The sequence below is a fragment of the Ambystoma mexicanum genome, chromosome 4p (genome assembly GCF_040938575.1).
Source record: "Ambystoma mexicanum isolate Mex_15411 chromosome 4p, UKY_AmexF1_1, whole genome shotgun sequence".
Classification (NCBI taxonomy): Eukaryota; Metazoa; Chordata; class Amphibia; order Caudata; family Ambystomatidae; genus Ambystoma; species Ambystoma mexicanum.
Window position 1 is genome coordinate 736,164,610 of NC_090927.1, and position 27,825 is coordinate 736,192,434.

At 51.3% G+C, this 27,825-nt stretch overlaps 1 protein-coding gene across 2 annotated transcripts in view; it reads right to left on the reverse strand.

Moving 5' to 3' along the window:
- Window positions 1-27,825, reverse strand: part of PHIP (pleckstrin homology domain interacting protein) — a 2,101,228-nt gene that overhangs the window by 1,255,439 nt on the left and 817,964 nt on the right. For both annotated transcript variants that reach the window (XM_069606291.1, XM_069606290.1), the window contains exon 20: window positions 19,091-19,214. In XM_069606291.1, coding sequence (XP_069462392.1) covers window positions 19,091-19,214 — 124 coding nt within the window. The remainder of the gene's footprint in view (window positions 1-19,090; window positions 19,215-27,825) is intronic.

Consider the following 27,825-nt stretch of genomic DNA (forward strand, 5'->3'; position numbering starts at 1 on the left):
TACCGTACCCTGAGAATCTGCATCCGTGGCCTTCGCTAGGGATTCCACAGTGCCTTCAATGGACGACTTCGCCGAGTGAATCTGGGGCTGCACGACCTTGGTCGACCTAGGGGCCTTCACCTTGGCCTTCTCCGACTGGCCCGTCTGGGGCTTCTCCAGAAGCTTAGCCGGGTGGTCCGACTTCTTCTTCGCCGAACCAGAGCGTTGGATCGTAGTCTATGGTGCCGGGGACGCTGTGCCCGCCTTGGCTGCCGGGGAGCCTGCCGAAGCGGCGCTCCCAGTGCCCCCGGACTCGCAGTGCGTGTCATTATGTTGGGCCCCTGTCACTGGGGCGCCCTCTTAGAAGACCGCTCTGATTTCTTCTTGTGGCGGGGGGGGCGGGGGGGGGACGCCTGTGCCGATACTTCATGGTGCAGGGGACCATCTCCTGGCAAACGCACAGTTTTCCTCCACGTGCATTTGGTCAGAATGCAGGCAGTAAAGGCACGCAGAAATGCCATTGTCCAAGTAGATGTTGCGCAGGCCACATCCTGGAAAAATCCTGAACAGAGGCGTTGAATCTTCCTTCTCCTCTGCCATGGCCATGCGGGCTAGGCCTCGAAGAAGCTTCTGGAATCCTCTGAGAAGAACCTCGACGAAAAATCACCCTTGAGGGGTTCTGAAGAACGGATGATGGATCGAGTTTGAGGCTTGATTGTTTGGAAAAATAGAGTATAACTCTTAGAAAAAGCACAAAACGCAGTAAAAAGCCCCAGAGCTAATCACAAGGACTCCCACCAGTCGAACGTGTGGTAAAAATATGAAGATGGCTGCCAGAGGAGGGTCTTAAGTAGAGGGCAGTCATTGGCTGGGGCATTATGACCCAGAGATCAGTGATTGGTTGTTAGGAGGAAGACAGTTCAAAAGTGAAACTGATTTTTTCTTTACCGAGGATTCCCAGCCTGACGACGGGGAATATTCATGAGCATGTGAATCCATGCCAGACCCCATGCTGGAGAAGGCGGATGGGCCACCAGCGGCCCCAAGCACTTGGTGAAGACTCTGGGTGCTGACTTCAGCCCAAATGGAAGGGCCTTGAACTGAAGATGCTTCCCCTGAACGACGAAGCACAAAAACTTGCAGTGTGTTGTGTATGAGGATGTGGAAGTACCCGTCCTCCAGATCCAACGACGACAGAAAATCCCCTTCCTCCAGCTGGCAGAGCATGTGCTGCTGCGTGACCATCCTGAACTTCTGGGACTTTATATATTTGTTGAGCTGTCGTAGGTCGAGAATAGGCCTAGAGTCCCTGGTCTTCTTTCTTACGAGGAAGTACCTTATGTATACTCCGGAGCCCCTGAATCACCATGGAACCAATCGCCCCCTTCTGTAACATGGTCTGAACCTCCAGCAGCAGCTGAAGGGCGCGGTTTTCCTGCCGGGTCACTGGCGGTATTCGGGGACACTTTCGATGGAGTTCTAAGGTGTGGGCGAGAGCGTCCAGCACCAATCTGTCGGTGGAGATGGTCTCCCACACGCCAATGAAGTTCGCCAGCCGGCCTCCCACAGGGTCCACGAGTGGGGGCCGACGTCCTGGCCGGTCCAATCTTGTTTGGAGGTCGACAGTCTGCCTTGTGGTCCCTGACGACGTCTGCCCCCGAAGGCCTTGGCGTGACCCCCGTTGGCTTGCTGGGTCGAGGAACAGGAGGGCTGGTGGTAAGAGGATGAGCCTCCCCCGAAACCTTTTGAAGAGCAGATAGACTTTCCTCCTGAGGAACAAAAGGATGGTCGTCGTTGCTGTAGGGTGCCATGGGCACGTGCTGTCTCTGTGTCCGTCTTGATGCCCTGGAGGGATTCATCTACAGCCTTCGCGAACAGTTTGTCCCAGTCAAAGGGCACGTCCAAAACCCTTGTCTGGACCTCCTATCTAAAGTTGATGGCCTTGAGCCAGCCATGACAGTGAAGACAAACTCCATTTTCCATCTGGCGGAAACCAGTGTCCGCGATGTCCAGGGCCACTGTGATGGCGTGGTCCGATTTCATCTCTTTCTTAAAGGACCCCAAAGCCTCAACCCGCTTGTCAGCGGGGATGAAGTTCAGTAGCAGGGCCAGCTTAAACCAAAGCTCCCGGTCATATCTGACCGCAATAGCGGGGGCGTTGGCAGCCTTGACAGTCGTCGCTGCCGAGTAGATAACCTTCCTACCCATAGAATCCAACTTCTTCCTCTCGTCGTCCGGAGGGGTGGAGGAAGAGGAGGAAGCCGGGTCCAATGACTTCTTCCTGGCAGATGCTGAGACCACAGAGTCTGGCGACGGTTGAGACCATAAGCACTTGGGTGCAGAGTCTGGCACCCTGTACTACTTCTCCAAACTGTCTCTCTTGGCTGGGGCTGTAGCAGGGTTCTTCAGCAGAGCCAGCCCTTCATCCCAAACATCGTCCAGGAGCAGTACCGAAAAGATGGTCTTCCTCTTCATCTCTGGGCGCTGATACAAGAAGCCTTCCTTCTTTTCCTCCGGTGTGAGCTGAAAAAGCTCTGCTGCTTGGGCAATCATCGCATGAAAAGATCCTACCTCATCTGGTGGAGAGGCTCTGGGCGGAGGCAACGGGAGGTCCCCCATCCCGCCGTCATAATCCGTGGCCGTCATCGCCGTGTCAGACTGTCTCCCTGGGAGGGTGTGGGGGGGGAGATGGGTGCTGGAGAGAGGGAGAGGGTGGGGGGGGGGCGAGTTGTGGCATGGAGCCGCAAGGTGCCTCCTCTTCTTGGCCGGCGGTTCCTCTGGTGTCAACGGGGTGGCTGTTACTGGAGCTGCAGGATGAGCCAGCAGTGGGGTTGCCGGCATCCTCCTCTGTGTCTCAGACACCAGTGTGTGCAGGGTCGAGAGGATGTCCAGTGACAGGTCTTTAGGAGGTATCTGGGGTGTAGGAGCGCTGGGTCCCGGGGCCTAGTCGTACTGGGCCTCCTAGTCGACGCCTCCATAGACAATAACGCTGTTGCCCCCGCCGTGGGTTGAGTCTCCGGCGTTTCCTTCATCGTCATCGCCCTCCTGGATGGTGTGGATGGAAATAATTTCATCCTCATCAGCCGAAGAAATGTCCGTACCTTGGAGGCCTTCCACGCACCCTCCACCCCTTTTCGTTCGGGTCCAGAAAGGTCGGTCTCGGGCTGAGGTCCATCATTCTCTTCTCTGTGGTCTTCTCAACTGGCCTGCTCGAAGCCTCCCTCCTGGGATGAAAAGACACCCTGGCCGTCACTGGGGCACCCTGCTGGTTCCGCCCCTAACCCTTCGAAAGTTAAACCACCACCACCTCGAGGGAGGGCGACGGTTTCGCCTGGTGCTTTTGGGCCTTCATGGAGAGGCTGGTTCCCTTGTCCGGTTTGGCCTTGTCCTTCCTGGCCGTATCGGACGCTTTGTCCTGCTTTACATTCTACTTCAGACCCATTGACTACCTTGGCCTTTGCTGTCGCGGGTGGGTCAGACACCGCAGCCTGCCTGGCCTTCTCCTCCTTGGCCTTCTCTCTCAACTGCCCTGGGTTAGTTGATTTCCTCTTGAATGACAATCCAGAGTGGTGGCTGGAGACCGATGCCGATGACGAACACGCCCTGACCGTCGCGGGACCCGCACCAGCGGTGACCCCAACAGAAGTGGACATGCAGTGTTTGGCCTTGTGTTGGGTCCCCATGAGTGGGGCGCCCTCAAAGGACTTGGGTTTGGCGGATCCGGGAGAGGCATGCCCCTTGATGGCAACCAGGATAGAGGATTTGGACTCCAGCCACGCTTCCAACCTTCAGCAGCGATCCTTCATCAACGGGCGCTTCGAAAAGCCATGACAAAATTCACAATCCTCCTCCTAATGCGTCGGGTGCAAGTAGTACAGGGACTGGGAATGCTGGTCGTCCATATACACATTCTGTAAACCGCAGTCAGAGCACAGCTTGAAGAGGGAAGCGCCATCCTGCTGGTACGACATGATCCACGCGGTGTAGGCCTGAAGGATCTTCTGGAAGCCTCCAAGAAGAACCATCCACGAAAACAGCCGTTGAGGTGCGCTGAAAAAAAACAAAAAAAAAAAAACTGTTCCCCGTTAGTCAGAAAGATGATCGATGAAGCACAAGGACTCCATTGACCGAAAGATTGAGTTGAGCTCTCAAAAAGCAAAAAATGCAGCAAAAAACTCGAAGAGCAAAGCACGAGGACTCCCAAACTTGAACGTGCAGTAAAAATCTGAAGATGGCTGCCAGAGGAGGGGCTTAGGTAGAGGGCAGTCATTGGCTGGGGGCAGTATGATCCAGAGCTCAGTGATTGGTTTATAGGAAAAAGACAGTTTGTAAACAGAACAAACAGTTTTTTCTATTACCGAGGATTCCCAGCCTGGGGACGGGGAATATTGATGAGTATGTGAATCCATGTCACGCCATGCTGGTGAAATGGAAATTTGATCAGTATGGTGAAATCTTTGAATGATTAGGTATATTTGAAGGGAAATAATCCCCATATTGTAATTTGTGGAGATCTTAATTTAAAATGTCTAGATTTCAAAAAGGGAGGATTATTCCCACAAATGGTTTGGGGGGAGAATGCAGTGCTATGGATGAATGAGTTGAATGAACGTGACATCTGTATGCTAATGGTTGCACAAAAGGGGATAACCCAGCTACGACTACACGGTCTAGGGTTAATCAGAAATCCTGCTTCGATTATTTTTTTGTGTCTCATAACATAAATAAATGGGTTACCTCGTTGGTGATTAAATCTAAAGAAAATAGTGACCAAAATCTTTTGGAGCTAAAGTGAAATGGAGAACAACTTTTGGCTAGGACTGGAAATGTCCAGGTAAACCAGTGAGGTAATAGACTTAGAATCCTGCCTGGTGATGTCCCTGGTATTGTTGATAAATATAGATACTACATGACAAGGGAAGGTTCATCTTTGAATCATAGCTAGGTGTTAATGGAATTTCAAATGTAGCCTGGGACAGGCCCCAGAGGGGGAGGAAAAAGATTACACCATTATAATAAGGAATTGGTAGAGGGTGGAAAAATCTTCAGTGCAGATTTAAGAAGGCTTAGCCGCCTCAAGGAGGAGGATAGGAATGTCTAAATAAAAAAAAGGAAACAATACAGGAATTGTATACTGGTTACTAAAGCGCAACGGCTTAAATTGGATGCAGAGTAAATGATGAAGTTGATAACAAAAAATAATACGCAAAAATTGAACAAGTTACTTACCCCTGGTAACGTTCTTTCGACTGGATGTTCCTCCAACGTATTCCTCATCTTCAACATGTAATGTCCAGCTTCGGCTGCTTCTGGAAAATAATTCGGTAGAGGGCACCCTGCGTCAATGGCGTCGAGTCAATGTCCCTCTAAGGCCTCTGTCGAGGGTGACGTCATCAGATGTTATAAGTAGCACGCATGGCGCCCATTGGCCTCAGTTCTGTTTTTCACCTTCTCGTGATTCAGAAACGCCAATAAACACAGGCAGGACAGTATTCAGCCTTGTTAGAACGAAAGCTGTAATAACATGGAAAATTCAAAAGAAGGGTAAGGCTGGGAGGGCGATGGGAAATACGTTGGAGGAACATCCAGTCGAAAGAACGTTAACAGGGGTAAGCAACTTGTCCTTCGAAAGGATTGTGTCCTCCAACGTATTCCTCATCTTTGACAGACTCCCAAAGCAGTATCCATGATAGGACGGTGAAGAATGTAGACATGCAGAACTTTCAGAAAACAGAATAAAGGACTGCCTTACCACAAGCAACATCCTGAGTGTGGGAAGTATCCAGAGAGTAATGCTTAGTAAACGTGTGTATGGATTACCACGTTGCAGTATCACAGATGCTCTTAATAGGGACACCTCTCTGCAGGTGGAATGAGCACGCAACCCCTCGGGGGGGGGGGTCCTTGCCTGCCAGTCTGTAGCATTCAGAAATAGTGAGGATGATCCACCTAGACAAGGTCTGTTTGGAAACAGACTGGGTTAGAGTGTCCTGTATAACCTACAAAGAGTTGGTCGTCCACTCTCAATTTGGACATACTGGAAACATAAAAGCTTAGCGCTCTCCTAGGATCCAACCGATGGAGGCTTTCCTATTCCTTACTAGGATGCGGAGGAGGATAGAATGCTGGTAGCACAATTTTCTGATTAAGGTGAAAGTCTGAAACCACCTTAGGCAAGAAGGAGGGCTTCACCCTCAAAACAACCCTGTCCTTGTGGAATACAGTAAAGGGTGGCTTGGAAGAAAGCTCTTGCAACTCGCTCAATCTTCTTGCAGATGTAAGAGCAACCAACAGGATTGTCTTAAAGGTCAACAACCTTAATGGACACTAGTGTAAGGGTTCAAAAGGAGCACCCATCTGGAATTTTAAAACCAGGTTGAGGTCCGACACCGGACCTGGAAATGTAGAAGGTGGGAACACATTTGTGAGCCCTTTTAGGTACTGAGTGACCAGAGGGTTCTTAAAATAGGAACATTCCTCTGATGAGCACTTAAAAATCGAAAGCGCTGCCAGGTAACCCTTAATGGTACCAACCTGAAGACCTTTGTATGCTAACAAAAGCAGAAAAGATAGAACATCCGGTGTTGTACACTGAAAAGGATCAACATTCCTGTCTCTGAACCAGTCACAAAATGCATTCCAACGGCAACGGTACATAGACTTTGTTGCTGGCCTTCTGGCTGAAAGCATCACCTCCATTACGTCATCCGGGAGGTCCCAATCCTTGTACCTCAACCTTTCAGAAACCAAGCGTGAAGGTTGAGAGGGTTAACCTGTGGATGGAGAACCCAACCCTCCTCTCGCGAGAGAAGATTCTCCCTTTGTGGAAGAAGTATCAGAGGACAGATGTCCATGTCCAGAAGGTCCGGGTACCACGTTTGTTAGGCAGAAACCTGTGCAGTTCCCTTAGGGACCACTGCAAAAGATTTAAGACTACAGGTGTTGGCAGTAAACCCACTTGGTAGCAGTCTGCACCACCCAGATTTACCTGGTAGCTGTGGCTGAGCAGTCAGACTTCCCTCAAGAAGAGTTAGGCAGTATGCAAAGTATACTCAATAGGCACTCAGATACAATAATACAAGCAAACACTGACCAGAGCTTTGGTATCAAAGTATATAATTATTTATTTAAAAACACAGTTTGAAACACTCCAGCACTCTTATTGTAAAATATTCTAAACACAGTTACTATTGTAATATATACACCCCTTTTTCCTTATCAGATAAGTCACAGTAAAACACCACTTATTTTCATACAGAGGTGAGCGCTTAACTAGATTGCACTCCAATAAGTTTGTGAGAAAGGGAGGGAAAAAGACAGAATATGGAAAGGTACACCACTAAGATTCAGGAACACTATTAGCAAGGCAGAAGAGCAAAAGTCACTGGTGAGCCAAAGTCCAAAGTCTGGGCCCCCTCTTAGAGAGAGCAGAGCACAAATGTGCCCAAGATCGCACAGTTACACTAGGCTTAGAAAGTCTTGCAGAGGGTTCAAAAAGAGTTAGCCAGGGTGTCCCAGGCTAACCCAGGTTCGAAAGCCGGGGGCTAAATCTACCCCGTACAGTCGGTAGCAAGGGAAGCCAGGCGGGACACGGTATCTTAAGTGGGAAGGATCCTCTAGCGGTGGCAATTGTTCCTGGTAGTGGGTGCAAGTTGCGTCGTCGTCCAGGGGAAGAGAAGATCTGGACTTGGAGGAAAGATGAAGGTCGTTGCACTACCAGGGCAGAAACCAGCCGCAGAGTTTTCCGGTTAAAGGTGGTACCTTTGTTTCGCGGTCATGGTAAAACGTGGTATCCCGGTTGCCGGGGTGCTTGGCACGGGCAAGGCGGCCACAAGGTACGTCGGGAAAGCGAAAAGACAGTGAAACTGGTTATTCCCACCAGTCAAAGGAAGACTCTCTGGTGGGAGATCTCCTCTGTCGTTGGGAATAAATAGTGGTGAGGCAGTCCAGCAGGGCTCCACCGGTGGTGGTGTCATGGCAGGTCGGCTCAGCTTCTCCCTCGTCAGATTCTTAGGTCCTGTGACGACTTCTGAAGTTCCAGTCTCCAAAGCCCTGCTTTTATGCAGCAAACCCCCATTCACTCAGCCTAGTTGTCACTCAAACATGCTAAGTGGTGAGCCGGCCGACTCATCACTTGGGCCAATCAGGATGGAGTGTGACTTGAGTTGCCTACGCAACTCAGTCCAGGGTGCCTACATTTCCCTCCACCCCTCCTAAGTACCCCAGACAGAGTGGCACCACTTTCGAGGGCTTCTTTGGAGAAGCCTGCCAAAAAGTGGAACAAAGGCCTCGACTTGGGTTGGAGTCACAGAAGAGAACACAAATGCCATTTTAGAATCAAGTTTTGGCAAAAAATACCAACCGGAGAATTAATATTAAGTAAATAAACCGGCGGTATGTTCGAGGCTACCGTAAATAATTAAATAAAGATAGTAGCCTAAAACAATGGGAAATTCCATAGGAAAATATTCGCGGTTGAATATAAAAAGTAGTATCCACTGCCACCAGCCAAAACTCGATCAGGGGGGATGGAGACGTGCCCCCTCGACTAACAGACCCTGGGCAATTGAATTGCCCCAGCCAGTACATCCACAACATGATGGTTTGTACTGGTTCTGTTCAGAATTTAAGACTAGTAAAGTCAATGGTGACTTTACATGCCCTGGGAGACAGTAGTCAGTCCCAGGGTATGGAGTCTATACAGGGGGGTCACTATGACACCCCTGTGTCACTGCACTGAGGGTGCTGTGTAACACATCACAAAAACACATGAAGCCCTATGGAGTAAAAGACCCCATAGCCTATTAAAAACATCTAGATTCAAAGAAACACACTCAAATCATGCCCAAGAGTGAGGGTAAGAGAGTCTCACTCTTGGCAGGAGAAAAAAATAAACCCCAAAAATCCAGCAAAGCTACTGGGGGACTCACTAGGTTAGGAAATTGAGTCTAAACAGAGAATTCTCCCTAACAACGTTCTCCTGGCACAATCCGGGTTAATGAGGATCAGGCAGTTCCCGAACCACCTCAACCTCCCGAATACTTGAGGAATGACGGGGACTGGAGGAAAACGCGTACAGCAGTGGGAATTCCCAATCCACAACGAACATGTCTCCTAGAGCTCCCCTCGGAGGCAATTCCCTTGAGCAGTACAGCTCGCACTTCCGGTTGACACTGGTCGCAAACAGATCTAATTGAGGGGTTTACCAAAGGGGGAAGATCTCTTGAAGAACTTCCTGAACTAGTTCCCACTCATGGGAGACGGTGCTCTGCCTGCTCAGAGCGTCCGCCGCCGTGTTCTCCTCACCGGCTAGGTGAAAAGCCGATCGGGAGATTCCTTCTTGAATAGCCCAATACCAGAGTTGCCTCTCTGCACAATGGTAGTGACCCTACGCCTCCCCTCTTGTTGAGGTAGTGCATGGCCTCTGTATTGTCCGTCATTATCAGGACATTCTTTCCCCATACAGATGGCAGAAAATCATTCAGCGGTAGTCTGATCGCCCTCAGCTCCAAATGATTGATGTGTAGTTTGGACTCCAATGGAGACCAACGACCGCTGACAGTCAAATTGTTGGCGTGAGCTCCCCATCGTGTGAGTGAGGCGTCCCTCACTACAGTGATCTCGGCCATGGTTGCCAAAAGTGTTTGACCTTCAGAACATTTCTCTCGCAGGCTCACCACAAGATTGCTCGAGACCCTGGCTGGATTCCGGAGACAGACTGACATCTGGCACGAAAACTGGGACCATTGCGATCGGAGAGTCCATTGAAGGGATCTCATTCTCAGGCGGGTTCTCCGGCATTAGGAAAATGCAGGATGCCATGAGGCCGAGCAACCTCAAGAATTCAAAGGCCGGAAGATTCTGGGCATTCTGGAATTTTGTTACCATCTGGAGAATGTATTGAGCCCTCACCTTGGGTGGCGTGCACTTTCCCAAGGAAGTGTCTAATACAGCCACGATGCACAGGAGCTGTTGGGAAGGTGTCATATGAGACATCTTGAAATTGAGCGAGAAGCCCAGTCCGTGAAGAGTGGCAGGTAACGTTGAGATAATCCAATGCTTGATTGGGAGAACGCGCCCTGATCAGCCAATCGTCGAGGTAGGGGTAGACGTGAATTCCCCCCAACCTCCTGAGATGCACTGTTACCACCACCATCGGTTTGGTGAACACCCTCGGGGCAGAGGTCAACCCGAATGGCAGGCCTCGAAACTGACACACTTGATGTCTTGATCTCCCCTGGCCTCCCCCTCTCTATCCCCCTGACCACTCCTCTGTCCTAGAGTGACCACTGCCTTTTCTCCTCCCATCTCTCACTCTCTTCCCCCCCCAAGCCAACCCCACCCCAACTCTGCCACTTACTTTCTTGGACATCTGACCAATGAAGCGTGTGTCAGCTGAGGCTTTCGCTGCTACCTTCTCTCCCCCTCCTCTGGCTGACCCACACCCCGACGCAACCCTGTCCCTTCTCTACTCTTCTATCTCTGATAACATTGATGCTCTTGCCCCTGTCATGAGGATCGGCTTGAAGTCAAAAGCCAAGTGTAATTCCTGGTATGACTCTGACCTAGCTACACTTAAACGCAAGTGTAGAGCAGCTGAGAGGACATGGAGGGCTTCTTGCTCATCCTCTGACAAACTGGCTTGTCGCCTGCTACAAAGGCAATAAAGACTGTCCGCACTAAAAAGAGAGCCCACATTCAAGCCCGTGTCTCTGCGCCATCTAACAACTCGGCCAAACTCTTTAAAATCTGCAAGGAGCTTGCCAACTCTGCGGCAGTCTCCCCCCCTCCTCTTGCCTCCCAGGCTCTCTGCAATGCCCTTGCCTCACACTATCTCAAAAACCCTGGGCATTCTGTCCATCCTCTCCTCCCGTGCCCCTCCCATTCCCTCTCAGTCTGTGCTTGCAGACCCCCCCTTAATCGCCCCCCTACCGTCCTTCTCTTCCTTTCCTATTTTCTCCCGACGAGGTCGCTAGACAAGTCCGATCTATGAAAGCCTTGTCAAAACAGGTTCATCCCTGCTCCTCTAAAACCATCAAGGACCACATTGACACCCTCGCCCCGGCCCTTGCTGATTTTTGCAACCACTCCTTTGCCTCAGGATCCTTCCCCTCCCCTCTGAAGCACTCCCTTGTGCGTCCTCTTCTCAAGAAACCCACAGCTGATCCTTCCCGTCTAACTACCGTCCAATTTCCATTACCCACTTTCTGGGCAAACTCCTGGAAAAGCTGGCCATCTCTCAGCTTAACCTTCACTCAGATTCTATTGGCTGCCTTCATGACCACCAGTCTGGCTTCAGAGCGGCCAGAAGCACGGAAAATGCTCTCCTGAACATCTGTGAAGATCTGCTCTCCAACCTGGACCCCAACATTCCCTCTGTCCTCACCCTTCTTGATCTCTCTTCTGCCTTCGACACAGTGAACCACACCATCCTGCTCGACCGTCTCCGTGATAACCTGGGTATCACTGATCAGGCTCTGTCCTGGCTGACCTCTTTCCTCTCTGATCGGCCCTCCAAGGTCCAACTGGGGTCCTTCCTATCATCTATATTCCTCTGCACCTGTGGGGTTCCCCAAGGGTCTAACCTCTCACCCTGGCTCTTCAACCAATACCTAGCAACTCTCGCCCACTGCATTTCACTTTTCTGGTCAAATTTCCAGTGTTACGCTAATGACAACTCATTTTCCGACTGCCCTCGGCCACTTCCTCGCCCTCTCTCATCTCTGACTGCCTAACTGCCATTCAAGATTGGTGTGCCGCAAATTATCTTTGTCTGAATGTCAGCAAGACTGAGATCCTCCTCATCGGCGCACCATCTCCACCCTTTTGCCTCACTCTCTGGCCGGCCTCCCTTGGCCCTCCTCCTACCACTACCTGCGCGGCTAAGAACCTCTTGGTCATCTTCGACTCCACACTTTCCTTCTCTGCCCACATCCCTGATGTCTCTAAAAAGTCAAACTTCCTACTGCACCCCCTCAGAGGTACTCTGCCTTTCCTCTCCTTCCTTCAGAAGCTCACTGTCTGCCAAGCCCTGATTCTCTCTAAGTTGGACTATTGTAACAGCCTCTTTCTAAATCTACCGGCCTTGACTCGCCGCCCTCTACAACTTATCCAGAACAGGACTGCGAGACTTGTCCTTGGCCTCAAGCCCTGGGATCGTATCTCTCCAGCTCTGAAATCACTCCATTGGCTCCCAGTGGATGAAAGGATTAAATTCAAAACCCTCTGCATCATCCACAAGGCTTTCTGGGGCCTGGGTCCAAAATACCTCCCGTCTCAAGCTCTTCGCTCCTCTACCTCCAATTCCCTCCGGGTCAATCGTTTTTCAAAGGAACGTGCTGGGGGTAGATCTCCATCTTCGGCTGGGGCCTCCCTCTGGAACAGCCTCCCTGCCACTCTAAAACTTTGAGGAGAACCATCTTCGGTTCCAGAAGCACCTCAAGACCTTCCTCTTTGCTTCTGCCTTCGCTCCCCCTCTCCCCTGCTGATCTGCTCTCTTGGCACTGTGCACCTGGCCACCCTCTGTCCCCTGGGCCAAGGCACCTGATCACTGCCACCCTCCTGCACTACCTCCCGGCCACCCCTTGCACTGGGGACTATCTGTACCCATACAGCCCCTCCCCCATTTTTTCTTCTTTTTCTGCACTTATCAGACTACCCATTCTGCTGCCTTAAACACAGCACTGGCCACTTGATGGCTGCACCACCACTGTTTATTGCCTCAATGTTCTATTTATTTTTATTTATTATTTATTCTGCTCTCCTCTGCTCTTTCCACTCTCCCCCTTCCATGCACTTTTTCCCTTTTTCCTTTTCCCATGCACTTGCGCGTTCTCAATGTCACTGGGACTAGTAAGATCGTTGTTGTGTTGTGTTCTCCCCTGTTCCCCTCCCTTGCCCAGTCGTGCTCTGAAACACTTGTGTACGAGTGTGATACAAATAAAATGTCTTATATCATATAACAGCGTACCTACAGTATTTCCTGTGCTTGAGATGGATTGGCACATGAAAATAAGCATCCTGAAGGTCCAATGACACCAACCAATCCTGAAGTGGGAGGGCCGGAAGGATAGAGAAAGAGTGAGCATCTTGCATTTGGCTTTCCTGAGAAATTTGTTCAAACATGTGAAGTCCAAGATGCGTCTCAGCCCCCCATATTTCTTGGGAATCCAAAAATATGGGTAATACCAACCCATCTTCCTCTCTGCTACAGGCACTGGTTGTATAGCGCCTTTCTATAGCAGGGTTAAAATTTCCTGCACAAGGAGCAGATCCGGAATCCTCAAAGAGTGTTTCCCTGGTGGATTGGTCTGAGGTTTCTTTATAAAGGGAAGGCAGTAGCCATGGGCTATGGTTTCCAGAGCCCAAGCATCTGAAGTAATGTCTCGCCATTCTGCCTCCCACTGGAGAACTGTGACTGAAGCCCTCAGAGCGGTTTTGAAGCGGCTGTTGCAGAGACAGATGGTAAAGAGTCTGGTGCTGGAGCGGACTTGGCACCTATATCTCGTCCACCACAAGGGAACTTTTGTTGGTCCCTTTGACTGGCTGAGGTGCCCAACAGCACCACCTGAAGATTTGGTGGCCATTTTAGAGGTCTGCAAAATCTCAAGGCTTTCGTCAGTCTTGCTGCCAAAAAGATGAGACCCGTCAAATGGCATGTCGAGAAGAGAAGCCTGCCCATCAAGTGCAAAACCCGACTACTGCAACCACGCAAACCTGCGTATCACGGTGTTCGTTGCCATGGATCTGCTAATACTATCCGCAGAATCCAATCCAGACTGGAGGGACTCATACATGGCTTCCTTGTTGTCCTTAATAGCCAGGAAGCTGTCCCTCACAGCCCCTTCTGGAATGTGCTCTGCCGCCATGCAGATGCACTCCCATAGAGTGTACGAATATTTTCCAAGCACACAGGTGGAGTTGGCGGATTTCAGCACCTTACTCACCGCCAAAAATATCTTCAGCGCACATCCATCTACACGCTTATCGTCCCTATCAGGAGGGATGGTAAGCGACGCAGCCTGCTTAGAGGTAGCCATTGCTGCCTGGACCACCTGATTCTTGGGAGTGGGGTGTTGCAACAGATAACCGGGTTGCTATTGGAGGGGCGGTATTTCCTTATAAGAGACTTCTTAACCGCTGGATTTGTTTGCGGGGTCTCCCAATACCTGGGCACGCTTTTTTGAAAAGCCACATGGAAAGGTAAGACAGGATCCGTAGGTGGACACCCCTGTCCAAAATATCCATAACATCATCCTTATCATAAGGTACTGGCGATTCGACCAGTGCAGGTCCAGGAAGGCGATTGGCAAACTGGTTGGCCCAACCAGCTCAAGGGAAGAAGGCTCTTACAGATGAAGATCTTCTATCGTCATGTGGAGAAAAGTGGTGAGACGCTGCAGCAGGGCTTCACCGGTGGTTCAGTCGTAGCAGATGTCTTTGGCTTCTCTCCTCTTCGGCTTCTTAGTTCCAGTGGTGACGTCTTGCTCTTCCAGTCCTCAGGACCCTGCTTTTATGCAAAAAGATCCCCATTCATACAGCCTAGCTGTCACTCACACAGTGGAGTGGTCATCTTGGCGGGAGACACCCCAGCCTATCAGGATAGAGTGTGACATGGGTTGCTAAGGCAACCCTGTCCAGGGGTCCTACTCCCCCTCCCACACAATGGACCCACCCTAGACTCAGTGGCGCCGAAAGGTGGGCTTCTTGGCGGAAGCCTGCCAAAAGGTTGAACAAAGGATCCCCGACCTGGGTTAGGAGTTTAGAGGAAGACACGAGAAAGAAGTTATATTAAAGTTCTGGCAAATAAAACCTACCGGAGTCAGGTTAATATTAAAATGCACCGGCGGTATGTTAGAGGCTGTCAGAAAATGTGGTAGCCTCGAAGAATGGGAAAATCCCATAGGAAAATATTTGCGGTCAAATATTTACAGTAGTAACCACTGCCACCAGCCAGGAACTTTTTAGAGAGGGACTGTAAGGTACCCTCTCGAAAATGAACATCAGGGAAAAACTATTAACCCTTCCCAGTACCTCCGTAGTAAGATGGGTTGTACTGGTTTAGTTCACAAAAATTGACTAGTAAAGTCAATGGGGACTTTACATGCCCTGGGAGACAGTCAGTCCCAGGGTACGGAGTCTGTGTTTGGGGGTCGCTATGACACCCCTGTGTCACTGCACGGAGGGTGCTGTGTAACACATGTGAATAAAGATGGTTCCTATGGAGGTGAGAGAAACCCCATAGACATCAAACACAAAAATAGCCTAGAACACACATAGCAAAAATGTCTAAGAGTGAGAAAAACAAACCCTTCAAATCCAGCAAAGCTGCTGGGGGACTCTATAGGTAAGGGAAATTAGCCATAGAATGAGAATTCTCCCCAACACTCTCCAGGTTCAGGCTTGTCATACTCCAGCTCAGGAGAGGTATCAATACCACTTGCGTTAAAGTGTCACAGAGGTCCTGCATCTTGCTCTCCTCTGAAATGAGGCATTCTGGCACATTAGGAGTCCCATAGTGGAGCCCAAAGGGGGCCTTTCTCCTCATCCGAATGTTCCGCCTCTTCAAAAATAGAAGTGAGGTTCCTAAAAAAATCCTTTTTAGGAACAGGGACATAACTTTTCTCCGGTATTGAGCCCAGAGGCTTCGAACGCGTCAAAGGCATCGACTTTGATTTAGCCAAAGCCTTCCTGGGAGGGTCAACAGTTCCTGGGGACTAAGCTGGTAAAGTAGGCCCTGCTGGCGTCGACGGTTTCGGCATCACCAAAGGCAGCGAAGGCTTGACAGGCGTCGATGGCCCAATGGGCACAAACGATGGCTTTGAGGGTTTAGAAGATCTCGAAGGTGTCTGTCACCTTGACTTCTCTCTCCATCTCGAGTGATCCTTCGACACCTTGACTCGCGGGCTCTCAATGTGGATCGTGCAGTCTACCCGGAACCAAGGATGCGCAAGTATCCGACCGAGACTGCTCCTTGCCGGCTTCCACAGAAGGCGCGGATCGGAGCCCTTCCCTGTCTCTCAAAGATCTTAAGCATTTCCATACAGAAAGCTTCCCACTCTGCCGGTGTCTGTTATGGACGGGCATGTCACCCTCTCTGGTGTACCGCCTGACAAAGACGACGACTGGGTGGGCCTTCGCTTCGAACGCTTCGACGAGGGCAAAGAGTGGTGGGAACCACTACGAGACAGTGAGCGCTTGGCCTTCTTCCGACGAGTGGATTCGCCCCTTAACTCTTCGGTCGAAAACCCAGCTGGTTGGGATTTACGGGGCTTGGGCACTTTGCCTACCTGAAGCTTCCCCTTTCGTTCCTGTAACACTGGAACATCCGTTGATAGAATGTAAAGCTCTGGAAATGGTAAGGATGAGTGTTAGGGAGAATTCTCAGAAATGTGCTAATTCCCTTCGACCCCCAGCTCTTTTTCTGGACTTTAGGACTTTTAATAGCTAACTTGGAGAGCGTGAGAAGCTTTTTCCTACTCTCTCATGTATATCTTTGATTTGGACTCTGTTTCTTTTGACTTTGGAGTCTGCCAAACTCCATTGGCATCATCTTTACATTGTGAAACAAAGCACCTTCAGTGCAGTGACACAGGGAAGTGTCTTAGATTTCCCAAAGGTTTAAATACCTTCTTTACTACGGTTTACAAGAGAAGTGAAGTGAAATTGACTTAACTTACATTGTGTAACTTTCTAGACCCAAAATACCCTATCTTACCATAGGATGCTGGAGGGGTTACTTGGTATCCATTTTGTCTAGTTTCTCATGTAGCATTTTTATGTTACCCTTTCACCAATTAATGGCTGGGGGCAGTGGTTTACTTGTTACTACCACTGTGTGTTTTTATCGAGGGCTGTGTTTGCAGATGCATTAAGTAACCCATGGGTGCCCCCATTTTGTCAAAATGGCCCTGTCTTTTTTTTTTCTCGCCATTTCTTTGCTGGAAAGGTCCTTCTTGAAATTTCCTCTGCACGCCAAACCAGGTTTGGTTAATTTTGCCTTTGGCTGTATTCACGAGTGAAGCCCGCCGCTGGCTCTCACTTATGTCTGGCAGGGGCAGGAAGTGAGGGAGGTGCCCGAAACACCCTGTGCTTAATGCCCTTAGTTACAGAATGCACTCAAAGGTGATTGGCCGGCTGGCTGTCCGGCAAGGACAGCCACTCTGCTGTGTGACTGACAGCTAGGCTGCGAGTGAATGGGTGAAACCTGCATAAAAGGTGAGGCGTTTTGGTTTGGAAGGCAGAGTTGACCACTGGACGAAAGAATCAGAAGAAGAACTTGGAAGAGACGCCTGCTGCAACTCCTGTGCCGTAGGTTGGCCCGGTGAAGCCCTGCTGCTGTGCTGAAGCTCCGAATTCGCTTCGACTAGAGAAGCCCTGCAAGGACGACTTCTCCCCTTGAGTTGGTGGGACCAATCAACTCCAAAGTGAACTTGTTTGGACAGCCTTTCGGAGCTGGCTGTACTGCCACTGCTGCTGGAACCGAGGTGCCAGGGAGAGGAACACCAAATCGAGTGGATCGGTTGTAAGTCGGACCTGAGCACCAAGAAGATCCTCCGGACTTCCCTGAAGCAGGACTAACCAAGCCTGAGCCAGCTCAACAGGGTGCTGGACCCCAGATGCGAGGAAAGTCTGAAGTGGTGTACGAGAACCGCAGTGTTGCTATTTGCTGTCAGACGCGAGGAGCTGAAACGCTGAAGTGCCACGGAATTGAAGTTTGCCCATTGCTGCCGCTGACCTTCCCATTGCAGTGCAGTAGTCCCCAGACGTCCTCCCTCTTGTCCCCACTACTGAGCCCCACCAGGATCTGCAGAGCTGTACAGGAACAGAAGCCAACTGGAACCATTTCTTCTAACCAAAGGTACTGTAAAGTCTAAGAGAACCTATCTCTTGTAGTGTAGCCCTACTTGTTCTCAGTTGAGACTTGTCTTGGTTAACCTTGCAGAGTTGCTTGCATCTTTGCCCCTCACAAGCCTCCCATCTTGTGGCCCTTCAAGTGAATCTTATCTCTACAAACCTTTCTAAAAACATTGTGCAAGACTTACTTACCTGCAAAGAAGATCATCAGCTCCCCTATACTTTGTTCAACTAACATGGACTGTCCTGACTCACTGAGAGACTCTTCTTAGCTTTGACTCTGGGCCTTTACCTTCCCACAGGAAAGGGTTACATTTACTTGACATTGGAAGGTTCAAAAAGTACTTCCCTGTTTATGAATTCTTTGTTAACCTTTGCTTTATTCCCCCATCTAACCTTTGCACTAAACTCAGTATTGCTCTAAATGTACCAGTGATATATCAATGTCCAGTGTCCTAGCTATTTAAGGTCACCTGAGGGTGTAGGAAGTGTATGTGCCATCCCCAATGGGTATCATCTGATACAGAGAAACAGAGTGTGTTTTGAAGTGTATTATAATTGTTACATCGTTTGCTTCCTTCTGAAGAAGGCTTATATAACGGACTGTTAAATTAATAATTGTTTAATCAAGACACCTTTTAAGTGTTTATTTGAAGAACGGTCACTGTGAAACTCTGTGTTACAACCCCACTGCTCACATTGACCCCACTTGCGATAAGCCTGGCTGCTCAGCCAGACTACCAACCTGTGTAGTACAGACTTACACCAAAGGTTGGGTTCCTATTACCAGGAGGTCAAGGTTGCGGTAGTGCACCCAAAAGCTATTGCACACAATCTTACCTAACAAAGAAATATATGAGTGAGTTTTGTAAAATCATTGTTTAAATCATTTTAGTTTAAATCATTAACAATAGAGGATTGGTGGCATATGTTTTTAATGGGGGAGAACAATTCAATGATTTTTGCTGTAATGAAATTTATGGAAGAGGCGTTACAAGTGCTATATTGAATAGGAATGGCACGAGTTTTGGGGAAACCCTTACTTCTGCATTAATTCATTGGTTTACTTCTTTTGGAGGGACTCTTACATTTTAAGAATGATGTTTTTTTTTAAAGATGTGATTTAAATATAAGGATTTCATGTATGAAAGGTTTGTAATAAACCATACATAATTTTAAAAAAGGACGATATTCTTATCAAGCAAGTACAAAATTTGCTGCCGAAAACAAAGAATGAGAAATAGAGTATACATACCTTAGTGAATGAAGACACTTTATAATCCCTTGTTACATGATTTGTAAGGTTTTTCTTTTTCTCTTCAAACCTGTAGAGGCAGATTTCATCTTCTCCTTTTGCAGTTCTCCAGATTTCCTGCTTACTGAAAGACAAATCTAAATTAAGTATTTTGCCAACCTTAACAATATGAATTTCCATAAATTGAGTTTACGCTCTGATAATAGGTAACTGACCGCACGGCACAAGTTACTTACCTGTAACTCTTGTACTCCAGCATGGGTCTTGCATTGATTCACATACTCAAATATTCCCTGTCGTCAGGCTGGGAATCCTCGGTAAGAAGAATGCAGTTTCGCTTTAGACTGTAAAAACTGCTCGTTATTAGGAACGATTTCTCTTCACAGCACCTTCCCTCCAAACTTTTTGCTTTTATTTTTGATTCTGACCTACTCTTTTTGCAGTGCAGTGAAGTCTTAAGCTGTCCGTACTGGGAAGGAACAAGTTACTTACCTGTAACTGTTGTTCTCCAGCATGGGTCTGGCATGGATTCACATGCTCATGAATATTCCCCGTCGTCAGGCTGGGAATCCTCGGTAAAGAAAAAACCAGTATCAGTTTCGTTTCTGATCTGTCTTTCGTAGTAATAACCAATCACTGGTCTCTGCGTCATACTGACCACAGCCAATGACTGCCCTCTACCTAAGCACCGCCTCTGGCAGCCATCTTCAGATTTGGAAGCACGTGAAGTGGCAGTATGACCAAGTGAAGAGCCGCAGAGGGGTAGGCGGGAGGGTTCGCATGTGAATCCATGCCAGACCCATGCTGGAGAACAACAGTTACAGGTAAGTAACTTGTTCCTTCTCCAGCATGGGGTCTGGCATGGATTCACATGCTCATGAATAAAGAATACATAGCAGTACACACATGCACAACCACGGGAGGTGGCAAAGGCTCAACATTAAGCATCACATCAACTCAACATTAAGCATCTTACCTCCTCACCAGGCTCACCTCAGGCGAACAGGTTGCGCAGCACTGCTTGGCCGACCCTGGACTCCTCCCTGGAATCCCGGTCGACGCAGTAGAATTTCGTGAAGGTGTGCGTCGACCTCCACGTAGCAGCCCTGCATATGTCCAGCAGGGGCACACCAGATAGGAACGCCGTGGTAGCTGCGATCGCTCTGGTGGAATGGGCTCTCGGACGGCCAGGCAGCGGTCGGTTTGCCAACCGGTGACAGCACATGATACAGCCGGAGAGCCATCTGGAGATGGAAGCCTTCGAGAGAGCCTTCCCCTGATTGACAGGTCCAAAGTTCACAAAGAGTTGTGACGTCTTCCGAAAACCCTTCGTGCGGTCCACGTAGAACTTCAGCGCTCTAGCTACATCCAGCGAGTGCAAAGTCCTCTCAGCCGGCGACGAAGGCGACGGGAAGAACACAGGTAACACCAAGGGTTCGTTGAGATGGAAGTCCGACGGTACCTTGGGCATGAAGGAGGGGTGCGTCCTGAGCACTACCCTCGTGTCGTGGAAAGTCAAGTACGGGGCCTTGCAGGAAAGGGCCTGGATCTCTCCCACTCGTCGTGCGGAGGTGATGGCCACAAGAAAAGCTGTTTTCCACGATAGAAACTTCAACGGGGCCGAGTGCAGAGGCTCGAACGGAGGTCCCATGAGCTTGGTCAGCACCACGTTGAGCTCCCACGCCGGGGCCGGAGCCTTCACCGGCGGGAACGATCTGAACAGTCCCTTCATGAACTCTTTCACCAGACGATGAGACCACAAGGACGTCCGGCCCGTGGTTCTGGTGTATCGGGAGATCGCAGCAAGATGAATCTTGATGGACGCATGTGCCAGACCAGCTTTGGCCAGCGTCAGCAGGTACGGCAGTACTTGGGGAGCCGTAATCCGTAGAGGGTTAATCTTCTGTGCGTGGCACCAGACAGAGAACCTCTTCCATTTGTGTCCATAGCATTTAAGAGTCGAGGACGCCCTGGCCTTTGCAAGAACCTCTCTGCAATCGGCCGGTATGTCGTATCCTCCAAACTCTAGTGCTGCAGGAGCCAGGCCTGCAAGTTCAGCGACTTCGGGTCGTGGTGGAGGATGGCGCCTCCTTCCCTGGAGAGTAGATCCGCGTCCGCCGGCAGCTTGATCGGCGGGGACGCTGACAAGTCCAGAAGGTCCGGGAACCATATCTGCCTCGGCCACGCAGGTGCGACGAGGATCATCCTGCACCGTGACCTCTTGAGCTGGTTGACGAGCCGGATTAGCAGAGGCAAGGGAGGGAACGCGTAGAGGAACAGGCCCTCCCAGGGGAACGAGAAAGCATCGCCCATGCTCCTCGTCTGGGGAAACCTGCTGGCGAACCTCCGGCACTTGGCGTTCGTCGCCGTCGCGAACAGGTCGATCTGGGGTGTGCCCCACCGTCGGAAGAGGCGATCCACCAGATCCTGCCGTAGTTCCCACTCGTGGCACGAGCGCAGCTCCCTGCTGAGTGAGTCGGCGATGGCGTTTTTTATCCCTGCCAGATGAAACGGCACCAGAAAAATCCCTTGGGCGACGGCCCAATGCCACAGGTCCTGCGCCTCCTTGGACAGCAAACAGGGCGGGGACCTGGTTCCGCCCTGTTTCCTGATGTAAAACATGGTGGTGGTGTTGTCGGTGAAGATCCTCACCACCTTGCCCTTGAGGGACGGAAGGAAGGACCTGAGGGCCCAAAACACTGCACGGAGCTCCAGGACGTTGATATGTAGGGACTTCTCCGTCGGGAGCCAGAGTCCCCTTGCGTGCAGATTTTCGGTGTGCGCTCCCCACCCCTTCCAGGGAGGCATCCGTGGTCACAGTCTCCTGGTGGGCTGGGGTCTGGAAGTCCATGCCCGCCGTCAGATGCGCGCGGGTGCCCCACCACCGTATCGCTCGTCGGAAACTCTCGTCGAGCTTGATCCTTTCCTCGAAGCTGCCCGTCGTCTGGATCCAGCGCGCATCCAGGAATTCTTGCAACGGGCGCATCCGGAGCCTGCACATGGGAATGAGGTAGATGCAGGAAGACATCATCCCGAGGAGGGACTTGATGGACCTCACTTTGGCCGCGTCGGCCACCAACATCCGTTGCACCTTGCCCAAGATGGTCCTGGTCCTCTCCTCCGACGGGGAGGCCAGAAGGGACACTGTGTCGAGCCTCGCTCCCAGAAACAGTGCGACTTGCGCGGGCACCAGGTGGGATTTGGCGTAGTTCACGGAGAATCCCAGGTCCGTGAGGAGTTGGACGGTCCTTGCCGTGTGGACCACGGCGAGCTCCCTCGTCTTGGCGCGGATGAGCCAGTCGTCCAGGTAGGGGTAGACGTGGATCCCCTCGCGGCGCAGCTGCGCCGCCACCGGTGCAAGGCACTTGGTGAATACCCTGGGTGCCGACCGTAGTCCGAAGGGAAGGGCTTTGAACTGGTAATGACGCCCTTGGACCACGAATCTGAGGAATTTGCGGTGCCCCTTTAGGATGGGAATGTGGAAGTAGGCATCCTCCAAATCCAATGACGATAGGAAGTCTCCTTCCTCCAGCTGACCCAGGACGTGCTGGAGGGTGACCATCCGGAACTTCTGCGCCTTGATGAACTTGTTCAGACGTCGCAGGTCCAGGATGGGGCGCCATCCTCCCGTCTTCTTCTTCACGAGGAAGTATCTCGAGTAGACTCCGGAGCCCCGAAGCCTCTTTGGGACGAGTTCGATGGCGCCCTTTCTGAGCATCGCCTTTACCTCCAGGAGAAGTTGAGGGACGTGAAGTTCTTTCCTGGCCACGGGGGGGACGCGCGGGCACCTTCTTTGAAACTCGAGCGCGTGGCCCCGGGCCAGGGCGTCCAGCACCCAACGGTCGGTGGAGATGGACTCCCACACGCTGACGAAGCCCGCCAGCCGGCCTCCCACCGGGGTGCTTCGGTGGGGGCCCGACCCCAAGGCCGGTTCAATCCTGCTTGGACGCGGCCTTGCCGCCTTGACCTCCTTGGCGACGACGGCGGGGTCCGCTAGACTTGCCTCGTCCTCTGTAGGCCTCTTGCGACGACGAGCGGGCCGCTTGACGGTAGGAAGTGAAACCGCCGCCGGAACCTTTGGAGGCGCCCTTGCCTCCGCCGCTCCGAAAGGGCGTCCGTCGTTGCAGGACTCCAAGGGCCCGGGCCGTCTCAGTATCCGCCTTGATGGCCTGAAGGGAATCGTCCACTGTCTTCCCAAACAGGTTGTTCCCGTCGAAGGGCATGTCCAGGACTCTGGTCTGGACGTCCTGCCGGAAGTCCGTAGCTTTGAGCCATCCACGACGTCGAAGGCAAACACCGTTGCCCAGCTGGCGGAATCCAGTGTCGGCGATGTCCGTCGCCACGGTGATGGCGTGGTCCGAGGCCACCTCACCTTCCTGCAGGATCTCAAGGGCCTCCGCCCTCTTGTCGTCCGGCAGAAAATCCAGCAGAGGAGCCATCTTGTACCAGAGCTCCCTGTCGTAGCGGGCCACGATAGCCAAGGCGTTGGCCGCTTTAATCGTCGTCGCTGCCGACGAGATGACTCTACGCCCCATAGTATCCAATTTCTTTCCCTCGCCGTCCGGCGGGGAAGTCGATGTGGAGGCCGCACCCCCCCCCGCTTTCTTCCTGGCTGCCGCGGAGACGACGGAGTCCGGGGTAGGCTGCGCCCGGAGGCATAGGGGGGCCGTGTCCGGGACCCGGTACTTTTTCTCGTACCGGTCTCTTCTAGCTGGCGTCGTGGAAGGGTTCTTGAGGAGGGAAAGGCCCTCATCCCAAATGTCGTCCAACAGAGGCACTGCGAGGACCGTCTTCCTCTTGGCCTCGCGCCGCTGATAAAGGAAGCCTTCCTTTTTCTTCTCCTCAGGGCAGAGTTGGAAAAGCTCGGAAGCCCTGGAGATCATGGAGTGGAAAGATCCGATCTCGTCGGGCGGAGAGGCCCTGGTGGGAGGCGACGACGGAAAATCCTCGTCGTATGCCTCGTCGTCCGTACCCGTCGCTGCCGTGTCAGTCCCCGTATCATCCCCTCGGGTGGACGGGGAGGAGGGCTGGAAGGGGCGCGACGGTTGAAAAGGAGGTGGTGGATGGATCCTTCTTTTCTTGGTAGGGGGAACACCAGAAGGTCCCGGTTCTGGATCCCCCGACGGGAGAGGTTCCTCCGTCGGTAACGGTAGCCTCGTCCTTATCTCGGAGCATAAGGACTGTATGGCCAACAAAATGGCCGCCGAGTTGTCTTGCGGCGCTGGCAGAGGGGAATCCGACGGGCGAGCAGGGGCCCCGTCGGTATCCTCGACGATGTCGTCGTCGTCACCTGCGTCGGGGTCCATTCCGACGGGCTGGCCTTCTTCCACGCCTAGGCCGTGGCTTAAGACCTCGATCAGTTCCTCTTCTGAGGTTGAGGCCGACTCTACGACGACGCCCTGCCCCCCCTTCTTCTTCCCCACGGAGGGTTTCACGGGGGTCCTATCGATGGGCACAAAGGAAGACTCCCTCCGAGGAGGCAGGGAGATTCTGGGCCCTGAGGTCGCCACCACTGGTGCAGCCACCACAGGCTGAGCCAGGGCCGCCGCGACCGTTTCGATAGAGGGCTTGGTCGGATGGATCAAGGCCTTCACCACCTTAGGTGCGCTCACCGCCTTATCCTTGAGGGAGGGGGCACTGCCACGCTCCTCCTCTGCCTTAGAGCTCGACCGGGGCCTCTCCAGGAGCTTCGCCGGGTGCTCGGCCTTCCTCTTACCCGACCCAGAGCGTTGGCTCGTGGTTGATGGTGCCGGGGAGGGTGCGCCCTGCCTGGCGCCCGCAGAGCCCGACCGTTCGGCGCTCCCGGTGCCAGCGGACTCGCGGTGCTTGGCCTTATGTTGGGCCCCCGTCGCCGGGGCGCCCTCAAAGGTCTTAGAAGACCGCTCGGATTTCTTCTTCTTCTCGCCAGACGGGCTCTTACCCTCCAGCCAGTTGGCGAGACGTTGATGGCGGTCCTTCATGGTCCGTTCCGACATGTTGCCGCAAAACGCACAGTCCTTCTCCACGTGCGTCTTGTCCTCATGAAGGCAGTAAAGGCAGAAAGAGTGTTCGTCCTCCTTGAAGACGTTCTGCAGCTGGCATCCAGGGCAGACCCTGAACAGCTTTCCAGGCGTCGAGCTTCCCTTCTCCTGGGCCATCTCCGAGACAGGGCCTGAGAAGCTTCTGGAGTCCTCCGAAGTGTAGCTCGACGAAATCTTCACCCTTGAGGGGCACAGATGAATCCGACACGGGTCCCCGTTGATCGGATGTAGGATCGGTGGAGCTTGAGGCTCTTTTGACCGAAAGAATCGAAGTTTTTGTAAAAAGCGCGAAAAAATAGCACTAACGCTCGAGAGCAATAGCACGAGGATCCCAACACATGAACGTGCGGTAAAAATCTGAAGATGGCTGCCAGAGGCGGTGCTTAGGTAGAGGGCAGTCATTGGCTGTGGTCAGTATGACGCAGAGACCAGTGATTGGTTATTACTACGAAAGACAGATCAGAAACGAAACTGATACTGGTTTTTTCTTTACCGAGGATTCCCAGCCTGACGACGGGGAATATTCATGAGCATGTGAATCCATGCCAGACCCCATGCTGGAGAAACATAGTTTCCCTGAGTCTTGTTACCCCATTACTACTTTTAGCAACTTGGTATCACTTCTGGTAAATTGCATCATTGTACAATGCATCTTACAATGCAGTACAATGGTTACACTTTTGTTTTGCTCTAGACTAACACTCAGAGGATTTGTGGTTACTCTAGATGTGCTAAAGGACAAGCTGTTGGCAGCAGTTACTTTTTGCTATTTTTTGGTCTATTTCGTTTTAGCCTTACCGTGTTTAGCTACAAACTGTAGCTAGTGTCCAAACATGGCCATGGCACATGGTATTTAACTTGTCCTTTGGCCATCTTGTGTTTTACCCTCCTTCCTGGCCTATGAAGCCAAGAATATCCTTATATGGACTTCCAGTGCCCAGGAAAGCAAAGGCTTTTGGTGGGCTACCAGAGGTCTATGTGTGTTTGCTGCCAGAAAATGGGTTGGGACGGTCTGGTCCCAATCCACACACTGGTTTCAGTGTGTTCTGAGTGGTAGGCATGTGTTTTGCCACAAGTGGTACTAATTGGACCACTGCTGGGGTGTGTGTTTGTGGGCCAGATCTGTCATTGGCTAGGGGGAATTCCAGCTCTTACCTGCCTTTTGGGACAAGAAGAGGACCCCTGCACCCATTCTAGAGAGATTTTGGAAGAAACCAAAGGAGCCAAGAATTCTGTCCAGCTGCAAGACCTGCAAGGAGATCGGAGACGGGCTTGGAAGAAGGCCTGACAACCAACTTCTGCTGCTGTCCTAGTAGAGTCCTGTCCTGTGGAAGATCTACAGCAGTCTTGCGAAGGACCTGTGATCCTTGGAGTGGAGGGAACATCCATTCTCTAAGTAAGCTTGTAGTCCTAAAGAGCCTTCTGGACCGGGCAGTGGCTGACCAGCTCTGAGTTTGGGCTACCATGCTGCAGACGTTGCTGTTCCGAGTTGAGGCCTGGAACCTGGAGGATCTTCAGCTTGTGCAACAAGACTTAACTCTGCAACATTTTGTGGTCCTAGCATGAAGGGGACCCGGGATAGGAGGCAAAGTGTGACCGTGGCAAGTGAATCCCTTTGCGTCTCTGTGCATCGGTGGCCGTCGTCCAAAACTGCTTACCTGCATCCAAGTTCTGTCCTAAGAGGGGTCTTTTACATTTCTCAACTGGTAGATCTTGCACCAGCATTAGAGCCTGACCAGAGGAGTGCTCAAACCTGCAGCCCCTGGGGATCAACTGCTGACGGCAGGAAAAGTGACCTCCAACCCCCTTTAGCAGACCTGCCAAGTCCTACGGAGAATCGGAGTACAGGGGGGTGAGTTGTAGCGATACTTACCTGAACCCCTAACTCTCAAAAGTTTTGATAGCTTTTCTAACGTTTGTAATAGATTGGCTTTGCCATTGCTCTTTCACACACATACTCTGAAAGTTGGGGACACATTTGTTAGTTAGATTAACTTGTCCCCTAACCACTGGAAACATTTATTGGACCCCAGAGACCCTACCTTCATTTTTTCCAGCTTCACAATACAGTATGGAATTTTTCTTAACTTTTGGGCACAAGGCCCCATACATTTTAGGGGTGGACATTTGAAGTTAGGATTGTATCTCTGTGGACCAGTACTGCTTATACAAATCTGTACCTTGCTTTTCAGGGGTTTGATATGGATTTTTAACTTCTCTCGTGATTATGTATATGTGTCTATTAGTGTTGTGTGATAGTATTACCTGGTAAGAGTCATTTTTCACTGTTCGATGGCCATAAGTAAAGACGATTTTTATACCCGTTTGTCTAAGTGTGTTCTTTGACTGTTTCACTGTGTGCTCATTGTGAACCCCTTACAAGCTCAAGACTTAGTCTAGACCACTCGCCTTGCTACCTTGATATGGTTTTGCTTCAGCTTCCATTGCAGAGTTGTCCCTGTCACAATACTAGGTTGGCCTTCTATACATCTGTCCACCAGGCCAGAGTATAGAAAATCAGTCCTAATACTTGTCTCCTCTACAGCCAATCAGTATCCATTGGGTCATACTGCCCCCAGCCAATGTTATTCGTCATCCTAAGCTCCACCCCTGGTGGCCATCTTCAGGTTTGATGGTGGACGTAAAGTGGCAGTATAAACCAAGAAGAGCCAGAAAGGAAGCAGAGAGGAATTGCATGCAAGACCCATCCTGGAG